The following is a 13,124-nucleotide window of genomic DNA, read 5'->3' on the forward strand; positions in this document are numbered from 1 at the left end:
CTTAACTCCCACAACTTATTGGACCAACCTCAGTCAGCTTTTCATTCCCAACACTCCACTGAGACAGCACTGACTAAAGTGATGAATGATCTTATAACCACCAAGTTTAATGGCCATTACTCACTATTCATTGTTCTAGATCCCTCTGCTGCTTTTGACACTGTTGACCACTCTCTCCTCATCAGGGCCGCCAAGAGAAATCCTGGGCCCCGTTACAACAACTTCCTGGGGCCCCCACGGACAGAGATCCCCGCACAGTCTGCGGACCCGGTGTTACGCCACTGCTTCCAAGGTGGATACACGTACAAAAATTGACACTGTAATGTCTATTAGACATGTCACACACCCATTACATATTATACCACATGCCATAATGCTCATTACACGTTATGCCACACACCGTAATGCTCATTGCATATTAAGAAGTTAACATGCTCTACCAGGGGTTAACATGCTCTGCCAGGGGTTAACATTCTGTGCCAGGGATTAACCTGTCTGCCCTGATTTACATGCTCTGCCAGGGGTTAACATGCTCTGCCAGGGGTTACATGCTCTTTGCAAAGGATTTACACATACCCTCCAACATGGCCCATTTCATTAGGTACAAAATGTTCTGTTCCTGGACTTCCCTGCCAGTGGCAATTACAGATGTGAGCCTGCAGCACAGTCCAATATTCAAAAGGGGGGGGTCACATATACTGCCACCCTAAGCATCACTGTCCTGGACTCACTAGCAGTTGATGTGACTGCCCCTCTTTGAATTTTGGACTGTGCGGGAGTCCAACCTCTGTAACTACCACTGGCAGGGAAGTCCAGGAACAGAGCATTTTGTACCTAATGGAATGGGTCATGTTGGGGGTACTTGCCACCAAATAAAAAAAAACCTGTGTGTCCAGACCAGGGCCCCCCTGACAGGCCCGGGTAAATTGTACCTGCTCCCCCCCTCTCTCGGCACCCCTGCTCCTCATACATACAAACACTACACTCCCTAGGTCTAAATGATAAAGCCCTTTCCTGGTTCACATCTTACCTATCTAATCGCTCTTTCACTGTTCGCTTCTCTGACTCTACTTCCTCTTCACTACCTCTGTCAGTTGGAGTTCCACAAGGCTCAGTTTTAGGTCCTCTGCTTTTCTCAATCTATACTTCCTCGCTTGGCAAACTAATCAGCTCTTTCAGATTCCACTATCACTTGTATGCGGATGATACTCAAATCTACCTATCAGCCCCAGAGTTGTCACCAGTGGTTTTGGGCCGAGTCTCTGAATGTCTCTCTGCCATCTCATCTTGGATGTCTTCTTGCTACCTCAAACTTAACATTTCCAAGACTGAATTAATTATATTCCCTTCAGCCAGGAGCAGTTACCATCCTGATTTCTCCATAACTGTCGACAATAAGACGATCTACCCGGTACTTGTGTAGTTTCACACCGCTGCCGCGCGCACAGTCTTTCTCAGAAACTTGGCAGCCTGCCAGACGCTCTGTTTAACTGTGCGCGTGCCGCTCTAGCTGTTCCCAGCCTACTGCGTGGCTGCTTTCCATATGTAAGCTACGTTATCAGCGTAGCGCTGGGCAGCTGACAGGTCACTGTGGTACTTGTAGTTCCACAGTGAAATAGGCAGTCCTGCGCACTGCTGACAACGGGGGCATGTAAACTGGACACCCCGGCACACCGCTAACGTACGGGGCTTCTAAACTAGACACCCCGGCACACGCTAAAATTTAGACGTCTAAATCCAGACTCCCTGCACCCCGGCACACGCTAAAATTTAGACGCTAAAGCGTCTAAATCCAGACTGCCTGGAAACTGCTAAGAAGGGGACATCTAAATTTAGATGCTAAAGCTTCAAAGCAGTGGTCCCCATCCAAGCCTGTTAATTGCTGTCCCAGTCAGATATTTCAGGTTCTGTCTGACTTAGAGTTTTCCTGAGGGTATATTCCAAAAGCTGAGACTCTCCCCCTTTGAAAAACACTAGTAGCTTGTCACTACTGTTCCGAGAACCAGTGATATCAGCCTTCCAGCAGCTGGTTACTGCTCCAGCTCCACACACCTGGTATGTAGTATTATATACTTGTGGGCAGATTGCTCTGTCTCCTGAACTATGATCCCCTAGTCCCCAGTACCATTTGGTAGGTGGGATTCTCTAGTTTGTAATTCCATTAAAATCTAAGAAATCTATTTCTGGGAACTGGAGATATCTGCAGTCAAGCAAGCTGTCCTCCCACCAGAAAATTATGAATAATAAGCCCACTCCACTATACACCCTTCCTCTGCGTATTCCTCTACCACCCTGGAAGTTATGTATCAGGGCCCCTTCATTCAACCCAATGCCCCCTTCTCCCACCATCTGTGCAGTAAAGGGGTAATTAGTGGAAATTACTGATCCAGGCCCTACATGCTGAGCGGTTGATATAATACCCCCCTACCACCCGCAGGACATCAAAGCTTCCCCCACCCCTACCGCTGGAGGATCGGTAGGCGCCCCAATACATTGCTATGCCCAGGGGTCTACACTGCTGTTGATGCCCCTGTATATATAGAATAGAATAGAATCTTTATTTATCATAAAATGTCCACATACAATGAACATTAAACAAAAATAATTTGTGAACAATACAGATATACAAGCAAAGGTATTAAAAAAACAGTACATATGACTACAGGATTCATACATAGATCACGGTATTTTTAACCCTGAGTATTTAAAATATTTAAAGTGCGAACAGCCACTGGAAAAAAGCTCTCCCTATATCGTTTAGTTTTACATAGAACTGAACGATAACGCCTATTTGAGGGAAGCAAGGAAAAGAAATCATTATTTGGGTGGGTCGGATCTCTCAAAATATTATTAGTTTTAGAATGAAGCCGCTTCTTAAAGATGTCATGTAAACTCGGCAAAACAACTCCTACTGCTTTACCTGCATTTGACACGACCCTCTGAAGGGACTTCCGGTCGGCTGCTGAGCATGGGCCAAACCATGCAACAATGCCGTAAGTAAGAACACTCTCAATCACGCATGAGTAAAAGTTCACCAAAGTCCTCTCACTCATACCAGCCAAGCGCAGTTTCCTCAGAAAATACATACGCTGATGGGCTTTTTTAATGATGATATTAATATGGGTGCTCCATGTCATTATGTGTATGTATGTATGTATGTATGTATGTATGTATGTATGTATGTATGTATATATATATATATATTTATTATTATTATTTATATTAATTTGGTCTATCTATAATACTTTAACTGACCCGGCATATACTGGGTCACCTAAGTGTCCATCTCCGTGCTTTGCTCCGCCCCTCTGGAAACCCCCTTCTGAAAATCCTGCGTTTGCCCCTGCACATCGATTCTAGGATGTTTATGATATAGTGACGTACCCAGCAGCCACCCTTTAGTAGCGTGTGCATGAAGTCTGCGAGTTAGAGGTCTGGCCTCCCCCTAAGTGGTCTCAGCTGTATGTGTGTGCAACCTATCACACTTAGAATATTGGGCATAACAGCAATGTCATTGAAAGCACCCTGACAGCATGCCACAGAGACTCCTGACTAGAGAAACAGATAGGCACTGCATACCTCCCAGCATGCCCCTCTCCAGGAGGACACAATGCCCTGTTTCTGGACTTCCCCTTAATTTATGATTGCCATCACCTGCTTTGAACAGGTTAAGTGTTAACAAAGGTGTTTCCACACAGGTGATGGCAATCATAAATTAGGAGGAAGTCCAGGAATAGAGCATTGTGTCCCTCTTGGAGAGGGTCGTGTTGGGATGTATGGCGCTGGACGTTTACATCCCCATATAGATGCCTCTAAGTCATATACTGGGAGAGGGTGGACTGTGAGACCCCAAGAACTCTGCCAGGGACAGAAACTGCAGTTCAGCCAGAAGTGTATGCAGGAGAGTGAGCACGGCTGTGCTGCCTTTGGGTCTAGGCCCAGTCTGACAAGGTCATACAGAAAGAAAATGTGTTTAGGGTCAAATACCCCTAAAAAGGCAAGTCCTGCGCAGCCTCCACAGCCACTGCACAACCTGCTGATCACCTTCAGGTTCTTGCCGGATTTCTTCCAGCCGGTCGGAGTGTCAGGAATCCTACAGAACCCAGCATGCGAGTGGATGCAGGTGGGTTTTCATGATAACGGGTTGTAAGTCAAAATCAGCAGCCAAAATGTGTTCTAATGGAAAGTTCTATTTTGGGTTAAACGTGGGCCTTTTGTGTCCGTGTATAAGTATTTTTTGGCTATAATTTTAAATATGAATCCTTCGAGTCCACAGATGGCGGTTCCTGGTCTCACAGGACCTGGCCAATAGGGGATTCCCTGTTACCATCAGCAACCGCCTGTTACTGACTCCGCCCACTACGCAGTGGGCGGGGATATTGCGGCCATTACCAGGCTCCTAATTAGGTGATGCTTGGAGCCACCGTTACCTCCTTAAGCCCAAACGCTGGCACCTGAGTACTACCTGCTGGAGCGTGTGCGTCGACACGCTGCTGACACCCCCCCTGACTGGAGTCGGTTGGTTCCCCGCTGGTCACGGACCAGACCTCTGCTTCAGTAGCTGGCAGAGAGGAACTGGGAGGACGCTGGACCCTTGTACCCAGAACAGCTGGAGAACGGAATTATTGCAATATTATTGCAATAATTCCGTATTATTGCGGTGGTATTGCGGAATTATTGCAGCAAGAACAAAGTGGTCAACTTTAGGCAATAGATGGTTTATTTGCTCAAATATAAGCTCTTAAAAGAGCCCTCTCCTATCCCTAGGAGGCACAGCTTACAGATGATGTTACAGCATTGAAGTCAGGCAGAAGTAAAACTTTACAGGCAAAACTTTTTATCCAAAATCCACACAGCATTCCACAGGGGGAAATTCCACCCTGTTCTCCCCACCTAATCAGCATTGTGTAGGAGGTGTACATGCCTGGGACATTTACATTCATATATCAATTGGAACATTTTCCTGTCATAAATAGATCCAGATTACATGTCAAAGGGTTCAATCCAATTTCCTTAGAATATTTACCAAATGGACAGGAAAGCCTGGATTCCGTGACACATCACATGTGATGTACTACTAACACCTTTACACAGGAACTACAGACACAAAGCCTACCTGCTGTGCAGTGGCCGCTCACAGACATTCTGCCAGGAAAAGGGCTGTTTAGCAGCATCTCATTTCCTCAGCACAAAGACTGCTAAATTCCCTCCTCCAGAAATGTAGAAAGTGCATTTTAAGTTTAGAATGCATTCCTCAATACAATATACAAAATATATGGTGCAGTCCCAGAAGCAGGCTTCAACTCCCACTGCGGACCTTCAGTCCCAGCTCAGTGCTTCAAATATATTAATACATTTAAAATATCTTTATTTAACCCATTTTGCCCAGCTCTGGGCTCACTTGAACCCTGCAGCTGGGCTCCTTAACACTGGACTGGCTGCGCTGGGGAGCCGGCTTCAATCTGAGGTGCTTGGACTTTTGGCAGTGGCAGTTCCCAGCGCACCGCCGCTTCTGTAGCGCTGCAGCCTGGGACAGCATCCCGGCTGCAGCGTCTCTCAGCACACCGCTCGGCCATTCCACATTTCCTTTCCACTGGAGGATGGGGGTTACAGCTGGACAGCGCCAGGGTTGCCAGAGGGAGACCGGGGGCCACGGCACCCATACACCATGTGAATAAAACATTTTTTGAATTTGGCGCCAAGCGCCCCATGTCCAAGCTGGTGTCGCAGCACAGAGGGTTAACCCCTTCAGTGCTTTGGCCGCCATTATTTACGTGTGTCGGGGTCTCCGGCCACAGGAATTATATGGAACTGGGAGATGATTGGTCACTAGCAGGCCTATACTTAGGACACGCACCATGTACTGAGGCTCGAGGAAAATAAATTCTGTACAGAATTAAGAAGAGGATTCTTCACCATTAGAGCAGTAACATTCTGGAACTCATTGCCGGTGGGGTGGTTACAGTAACTACTGATAATGAATTTAAATCAAAACTGGATGCAGCCACTAAGGGAATCCTATAGCTATGACTGACTCACGTCAGTAGTTACATGTCAGATAGGTTGAATTCGATGGATTTACGTCTTTTTTCAGCCTTAATTGCTATGTTACTATTCACAGGAGGTATCAGCACTTTTACTGTTAATATAATAAAGACTTGTTGATTTCATGCATAATTAAGAGCCAGCAAGACTCTGCCCAGATAGATGGGTACAATCCCATAAAGTCCTGGGTAGGGTATTAGGGCGCTCACAGACACCGCGGCGCACCTCACCGCACCTCAGGAGTCTTCCATGGCTAATGGGCAGCAATAATAGGAACAATGAAATGGCTCCGTCGTGCAATACCCCTTTTCCTCAAAGTATAATGAACCATAAAAGCTTGCCATTATTTCCAGTATATTGGGAGATGTATCAAACCTTAGAGACATATAAAGCGGAGAGAGAGATAGAGTACAACCAATCAGCTCCTGTCACTTATCTCTAACATATGTGATTAGCTCTTCTGAGAAGATGCGGCTCTGTGGCTGGACTTCCAGGTCTGAGAACCGGGAGTCCCTCTGAGCATGCGCAGAGTGATGGCGGAACCGAGGGATCCCTCACTCAGCGCAGAGTGATGGCGGAACCGAGGGATCCCTCACTCAGCGCAGAGTGATGGCGGAACCGAGGGATCCCTCACTCAGCCCAGAGTGATGGCGGAACCGAGGGATCCCTCACTCAGCGCAGAGTGATGGCGGAACCGAGGGATCCCTCACCTCAGCGCAGAGTGATGGCGGAACCGAGGGATCCCTCACTCAGCGCAGAGTGATGGCGGAACCGAGGGATCCCTCACTCAGCGCAGAGTGATGGCGGAACCGAGGGATCCCTCACTCAGCGCAGAGTGATGGCGGAGCCGAGGGATCCCTCACTCAGCGCAGAGTGATGGCGGAGCCGAGGGATCCCTCACTCAGCGCAGAGTGATGGCGGAGCCGAGGGATCCCTCACTCAGCGCAGAGTGATGGCGGAGCCGAGGGATCCCTCACTCAGCGCAGAGTGATGGCGGAGCCGAGGGATCCCTCACTCAGCGCAGAGTGATGGCGGAACCGAGGGATCCCTCACTCAGCGCAGAGTGATGGCGGAACCGAGGGATCCCTCACTCAGCGCAGAGTGATGGCGGAACCGAGGGATCCCTCACTCAGCGCAGAGTGATGGCGGAACCGAGGGATCCCTCACTCAGCGCAGAGTGATGGCGGAGCCGAGGGATCCCTCACTCAGCGCAGAGTGATGGCGGAGCCGAGGGATCCCTCACTCAGCGCAGAGTGATGGCGGAGCCGAGGGATCCCTCACTCAGCGCAGAGTGATGGCGGAGCCGAGGGATCCCTCACTCAGCGCAGAGTGATGGCGGAGCCGAGGGATCCCTCACTCAGCGCAGAGTGATGGCGGAGCCGAGGGATCCCTCACTCAGCGCAGAGTGATGGCGGAGCCGAGGGATCCCTCACTCAGCGCAGAGTGATGGCGGAACCGAGGGATCCCTCACTCAGCGCAGAGTGATGGCGGAACCGAGGGATCCCTCACTCAGCGCAGAGTGATGGCGGAACCGAGGGATCCCTCACTCAGCGCAGAGTGATGGCGGAACCGAGGGATCCCTCACTCAGCGCAGAGTGATGGCGGAACCGAGGGATCCCTCACTCAGCGCAGAGTGATGGCGGAACCGAGGGATCCCTCACTCAGCGCAGAGTGATGGCGGAACCGAGGGATCCCTCACTCAGCGCAGAGTGATGGCGGAACCGAGGGATCCCTCACTCAGCGCAGAGTGATGGCGGAACCGAGGGATCCCTCACTCAGCGCAGAGTGATGGCGGAACCGAGGGATCCCTCACAGCGCAGAGTGATGGCGGAACCAAGGGATCCCTCACTCAGCGCAGAGTGATGGCGGAACCGAAGGATCCCTCACTCAGCGCAGAGTGATGGCGGAACCGAGGGATCCCTCACTCAGCGCAGAGTGATGGCGGAACCGAGGGATCCCTCACTCAGCGCAGAGTGATGGCGGAACCGAGGGATCCCTCACTCAGCGCAGAGTGATGGCCAGGGGCTGGCTGGCAACTTTTAGCCTAGGGGGCAAGTCCAGAGCACTGGCCCATAATCAGCCAAGTCACCGTCGGAAGGAATGCTTTTGCGCGCCGCAGGCGCGCCGAAAAATTAGGGGCGTGGCCTATCATAAGGGGCGTTGCCTGTACCATGATTGTATTGTGTACCTGCAGATTGCACATTTTAGCGAACCTTGTAATACCCATTACACATAAAGCCACATGCCGTAATGCCAATTACACATTATGCTGAACACCATGATGCCAGTTACACATTACGCCCAAACACTGCGATGCTAATTACTCAATACACCGCACACTGTGATGCTAATTACACATTATGCTGCACACCTTGATGCCCATTACACCCCATACTGTGATGGCAATTACCCAATGCTCCCCACACCGTAATGTCCATTACGCCCCATACCATGATGCCCATTACACCGCACAATGTGATGTCCACAGTGCCAGATATGCCCCCACAGTGCAAGATATTCCGCCACAGTACCAAATACACATATGCCCCCACAGTGCCAGACACAAATGCCGCCACAGTGCCAGATATTCTGCCACAGTGCCAAATACGCATATTCCTCCACAGTGCCAGATATGCCCCCAGAGTGCCAGAGACACATATGCCCCCAGAGTGCCAGAGACACATATGCCCCCAGAGTGCCAGAGACACATATGCCCCCAGAGTGCCAGAGACACATATGCCCCCAGAGTGCCAGAGACACATATGCCCCCACAGTGCCAGAGACACATATTCCCCCACAGTGCCAGAGACACATATGCCCCCACAGTGCCAGAGACACATATGCCCCCTCAGTGCCAGAGACACATATTCCCCCACAGTGCCAAAGACACATATGCCCCCACAGTGCCAGATATGCCCCCACAGTGCCAGAGACACATATGCCCCCACAGTGCCAGAGACACATATGCCCCCACAGTGCCAGAGACACATATGCCCCCACAGTGCCAAATACCCATATGCCCCCACAGTGCCAGACACATATGCCCCCACAGTGCCAGATACACATATGTCCCCACAGTGCCAGATACACATATGCCCCCACAGTGCCAGATACACATATGCCCCCACAGTGCCAGATACACATATGCCCCCACAGTGCCAGATACACATATGTCCCCACAGTGCCAAATACACATATGCCCCCACAGTGCCAGATACACATATGCCCCCACAGTGCCAGATATGCCCCCACAGTGCCAAATACACATATGCCCCACAGTGCCAGATACACATATGCCCCCAGAGTGCCAGATACACATATGCCCCCACAGTGCCAGATACACATATGCCCCCACAGTGCCAAATACACATATGCCCCACTGTGCCAGATACACATATGCCCCCACAGTGCCAAATACATATATGCCCCCACAGTGCCAGATATGCCCCCCACAGTGCCAGATACACATATGCCCCCACACAGTGCCAGATATGCCCCCACACAGTGCCAGATATGCCCCCACACAGTGCCAGATATGCCCCCACACAGTGCCAGCTATGCCCCCACACAGTGCCAGATATGCCCCCCACAGTGACAGAAACACATATGCTGGGGTGAGGGAGGGGGGGGGGGGAGAGCGCTTACCCACTCGCTAGCTGCGGGCCGTGCTGCGGCTGGATCAGCTTCTCCAGCCCTCCTGCGCTGGCCGCGGCTTCCAGAACACGGCCGCGGCTACAGGAAAATGGCCGCCGGCCTCCTGCACTGAGAACATGTCCTCAGTGCAGGGGGCCGGCGGCCATTTTCCTGTAGCCGCGGCCGTGTTCTGTAAGCCGCGGCCAGTGCAGGAGGGCTGGAGAAGCTGATCCAGCCGCAGCACGGCCCGCAGCCAGTGGGTGGGTAAGCGGCCCGGGGGGCATATGGCACTCTGCCCCCCGGCCCAGCCCGCCCCTGGTGATGGCGGAACCGAGGGATCCCTCACTCAGCGCAGAGTGATGGCGGAACCGAGGGATCCCTCACTCAGCGCAGAGGCTTCTATAGGGTATCGCTGCCCCGATGGAAGGGGATTAGAGCATACAAAGATGCGGTACAAGCCCCAATAACGGGGTTTTTACCACATTTTCATTTTTGACCATCCCGCCTATGGCCTGCAACATGGTAGTTAGGAGCTGATTGGATGGTACTTTATCTCTCTCCACTTTATTACTCCCCAAAGCTTAATACATATCCCCCTCCAATGGGGGATTTTAACTATGGGCTGCAGGTTTGCACCCCACTAACTAACATCCACCACCTAGCAGAGCGTCAGCGAGACTGTGCTGTGACTGACAGTGATTTTCTATTGACAGTCCTATCAGTCAATCACAGACACTATGGCGATTCGATTGGGAGGTGTTTCCTCCCCCCCCTGGACTGCCAGTCTAGGCTGCGATAGGCAGACAGCTGGCTTCCTGTAGACTGACGCTCCTTGTCTTACCGCACAGCCCTAGCCAGCTTCTATAGGCTGCAGTCGGTGCAGTCCATAGAACCAGAGTGTTTGTACATGTGCAGTCGCACAATGGTGACTTCACTGGTCCATTGATTGCATAGGTGCCGACACCCGGCAGCTGTCTCCTGTCCCGGGGCGGGGGATGGAAAGCAGAAGCCCCCCTGCTGTCTCCCACAGTAACTATTGTCATTTTTATACATTTTCTCTTATGGATCCTGAGGGTCTCTTTTTTGTGCGATAAATGTAATTGAATTTGAAGTGTTAAATGGAAATAACAGACAATCAGTTTTTCCCGAATACTGTACTCACAAATGAGATGCAAAATACTCTGAAAGCCCAGTCAGGTTGTTCATCCTCTGACACCATCTCCACCGTAATGTCTCCATAGGTGACAGGCTCTGTGGTAAATGGCCAATAATGGTCACATTTTATCTGCAGTGGGAAGAATGAGTTAATGAAGTTGGTTTTACAATACAATAATACTACACACTGCACATAAACTCACCATCGGGTATCCCCAGGCCCACACTCTAACACCGTCACATAAAACCATACAGTAACTTAACCTTAACTTATCTAATAGCTCATCCTAAAATAAAGACACAGACACAAGTGCTGGCGTTTCAAAAGAATGTCAAAATTTATTTTGACAATTAACTATATATAACTATAAATGGTGGCGGCACCAAAGAACGGTCATTTTAGGAAAGTGGGGGTTAAACATCATCATGCATACACATCGCTGGTGATCACTCTCCCTACACAACCACCCGGGCAGATGGTACGGCCATCCCCCATGCAGAAGCATGGCCCATGACAATCGATGTCAAGGGAGAGTGCACCCACTATCTACATACACACAGATCTATTAGAGATGACCGTTCTTTACCGCCGCCGAAGAAGAAAAATAGGGAAGGGTGGGTGGGGCTTCTCGAGACAGAGGCAGATCACACTAGCTCGTGATCACTCCTAACCCTTCTAAGCCCTCCCCCTTGCTCTGATAGGCCTTGTGCCCATCCTCATTAACATGACATGTGACAGCTAGCAAGTGCAGCCTGCAGGCACCCTTCTGTGGTTTATGTCAACCTCAGTGCTTATTCAGCATTCGGTGTCTCTGTATATCTAGGAGATGCATCTCCCTCATTGCTGTAGAGAAGTTTGTACTGTGTCCAAGGTCCAATGTGTCTGGTGTCCCTTTGTCAATCAGGTTCTGTCAGACATCCTTGGGCAAGGAGGGGTGGTGGACAGTGGACAGGAGGGGTAGCACAGATATCTTATGCACTGAAGGATTAGAGAGAAGCATCTAAACCTTTGGTTATGGACCCAATGATTGTTATTTTAGCCTCAGAAAAGCACCTGGAGAAGTGGCTTAGACAGAAAGGAGGGAACGGAATACATCCCAGATGCCGGATTTCTATTGTTTACCTAAATAACATAAAACCAAACCAAGCCACAAGGGGGAGCCACTATCTCCGGTGTCCAATCAACTCTCGTGAAATATCTGACCTAAATTTACAAACAGGAATCTGTCAATAGCTGTCAGGTGAGGCAAAGTATACTGTATACAAAGATGATATTTAGAACACATATACTGTGTAATAGATATTTTGTATTTTATTTTATAATTTATTAATACAGGTGGGACACTGTGTGGAAGGTAGCGGGTGGCAGGGCTAAGCTGCAGGGATAAAAGATGCTGAAAAGCCCATTGAAATACAATGGGGATGTAAGCCCTCTCACCGAGACAGGTGTGATAGGACAGCGGATCAGGCTGTATGCACTGCCGGTCACTGCTGCTCAGTGTCAGCCTGCTCATCATTACAAGTTTGATGAGCAGGCTGGAAGAGGTGCGGGCAGCGGGGGTAGCAGTAGCGGCAGGGGGAAGCAGACATCGATGGCATTAAATCAGTGTACAAAATTTGCATTTCTAATTGGCCAGAGCAAGGCTCTCCCTCTCTCATCCTCCCCTGTCCTTCCCTCTCTTCCCTCTCACATCCGCCCCATCCCTCCCTCTCTCATCCTCCCCTGTCCCTCCCTCTCTCATCCTCCCCTGTCCCTCCCTCTCTTCCCTCTCACATCCGCCCCATCCCTCCCTCTCTCATCCTCCCCTGTCCTTCCCTCTCTCACTTCCTCCCTCTCACTGTCATACCCTTCTCGTCCCTCATTCTTACATATGCCCCATCCCTCCCTCTCTTATCCTCCCCTGTCCCTCCCTCTCTCACTTCCTCCCTCTTGCTGTAATACCCTTCTCTGTCCCTTCCTCTCCCTCTCTCATCCTCCCCTGTCCTTCCCTCTCTTCCCTCTCACATCCGCCCCATCCCTCCCTCTCTCACCGTCCCCTGTCCCTCCCTCTCTCGCTTCCTCCCTCTCGCTGTCATACCCTTCTCGTCCCTCATTCTTACATATGCCCAGTCCCTCCCTATCGCTCTCATATGAGCCCTGTCCCTTCCTCTCCCTCTCTCATTTGCCCCATCCCTCTTCCTCTCTCATCCGCCCCATCCCTCCCTCTCATCCTCCCCTGCCCCCACTGCTCTCATCCTCCCATTCCCTCCCTCTCACTGTCACATCTGCCCCATCCCTCCCTCCCTCTTGC

The 13,124-nt window shown here is 50.6% G+C and overlaps 1 protein-coding gene across 8 annotated transcripts in view; it reads right to left on the reverse strand.

Annotated features, from left to right (window-relative positions):
* Nucleotides 1-13,124, reverse strand: part of PTPRO (protein tyrosine phosphatase receptor type O) — a 463,930-nt gene that overhangs the window by 69,740 nt on the left and 381,066 nt on the right. For all 8 annotated transcript variants that reach the window (XR_014473285.1, XM_083180720.1, XM_083180719.1 and 5 more), the window contains one exon: nt 10,841-10,963. Coding sequence is in view for 7 of the 8 variants with exons in the window: in XM_083180720.1 (XP_083036846.1) it covers nt 10,841-10,963 (123 nt within the window). In the remaining variant the exon portion in view is untranslated. The remainder of the gene's footprint in view (nt 1-10,840; nt 10,964-13,124) is intronic.

The sequence above is a fragment of the Crinia signifera genome, chromosome 4 (assembly GCF_055691185.1).
Source record: "Crinia signifera chromosome 4, ASM5569118v1, whole genome shotgun sequence".
NCBI classification, from domain to species: domain Eukaryota; kingdom Metazoa; phylum Chordata; class Amphibia; order Anura; family Myobatrachidae; genus Crinia; species Crinia signifera.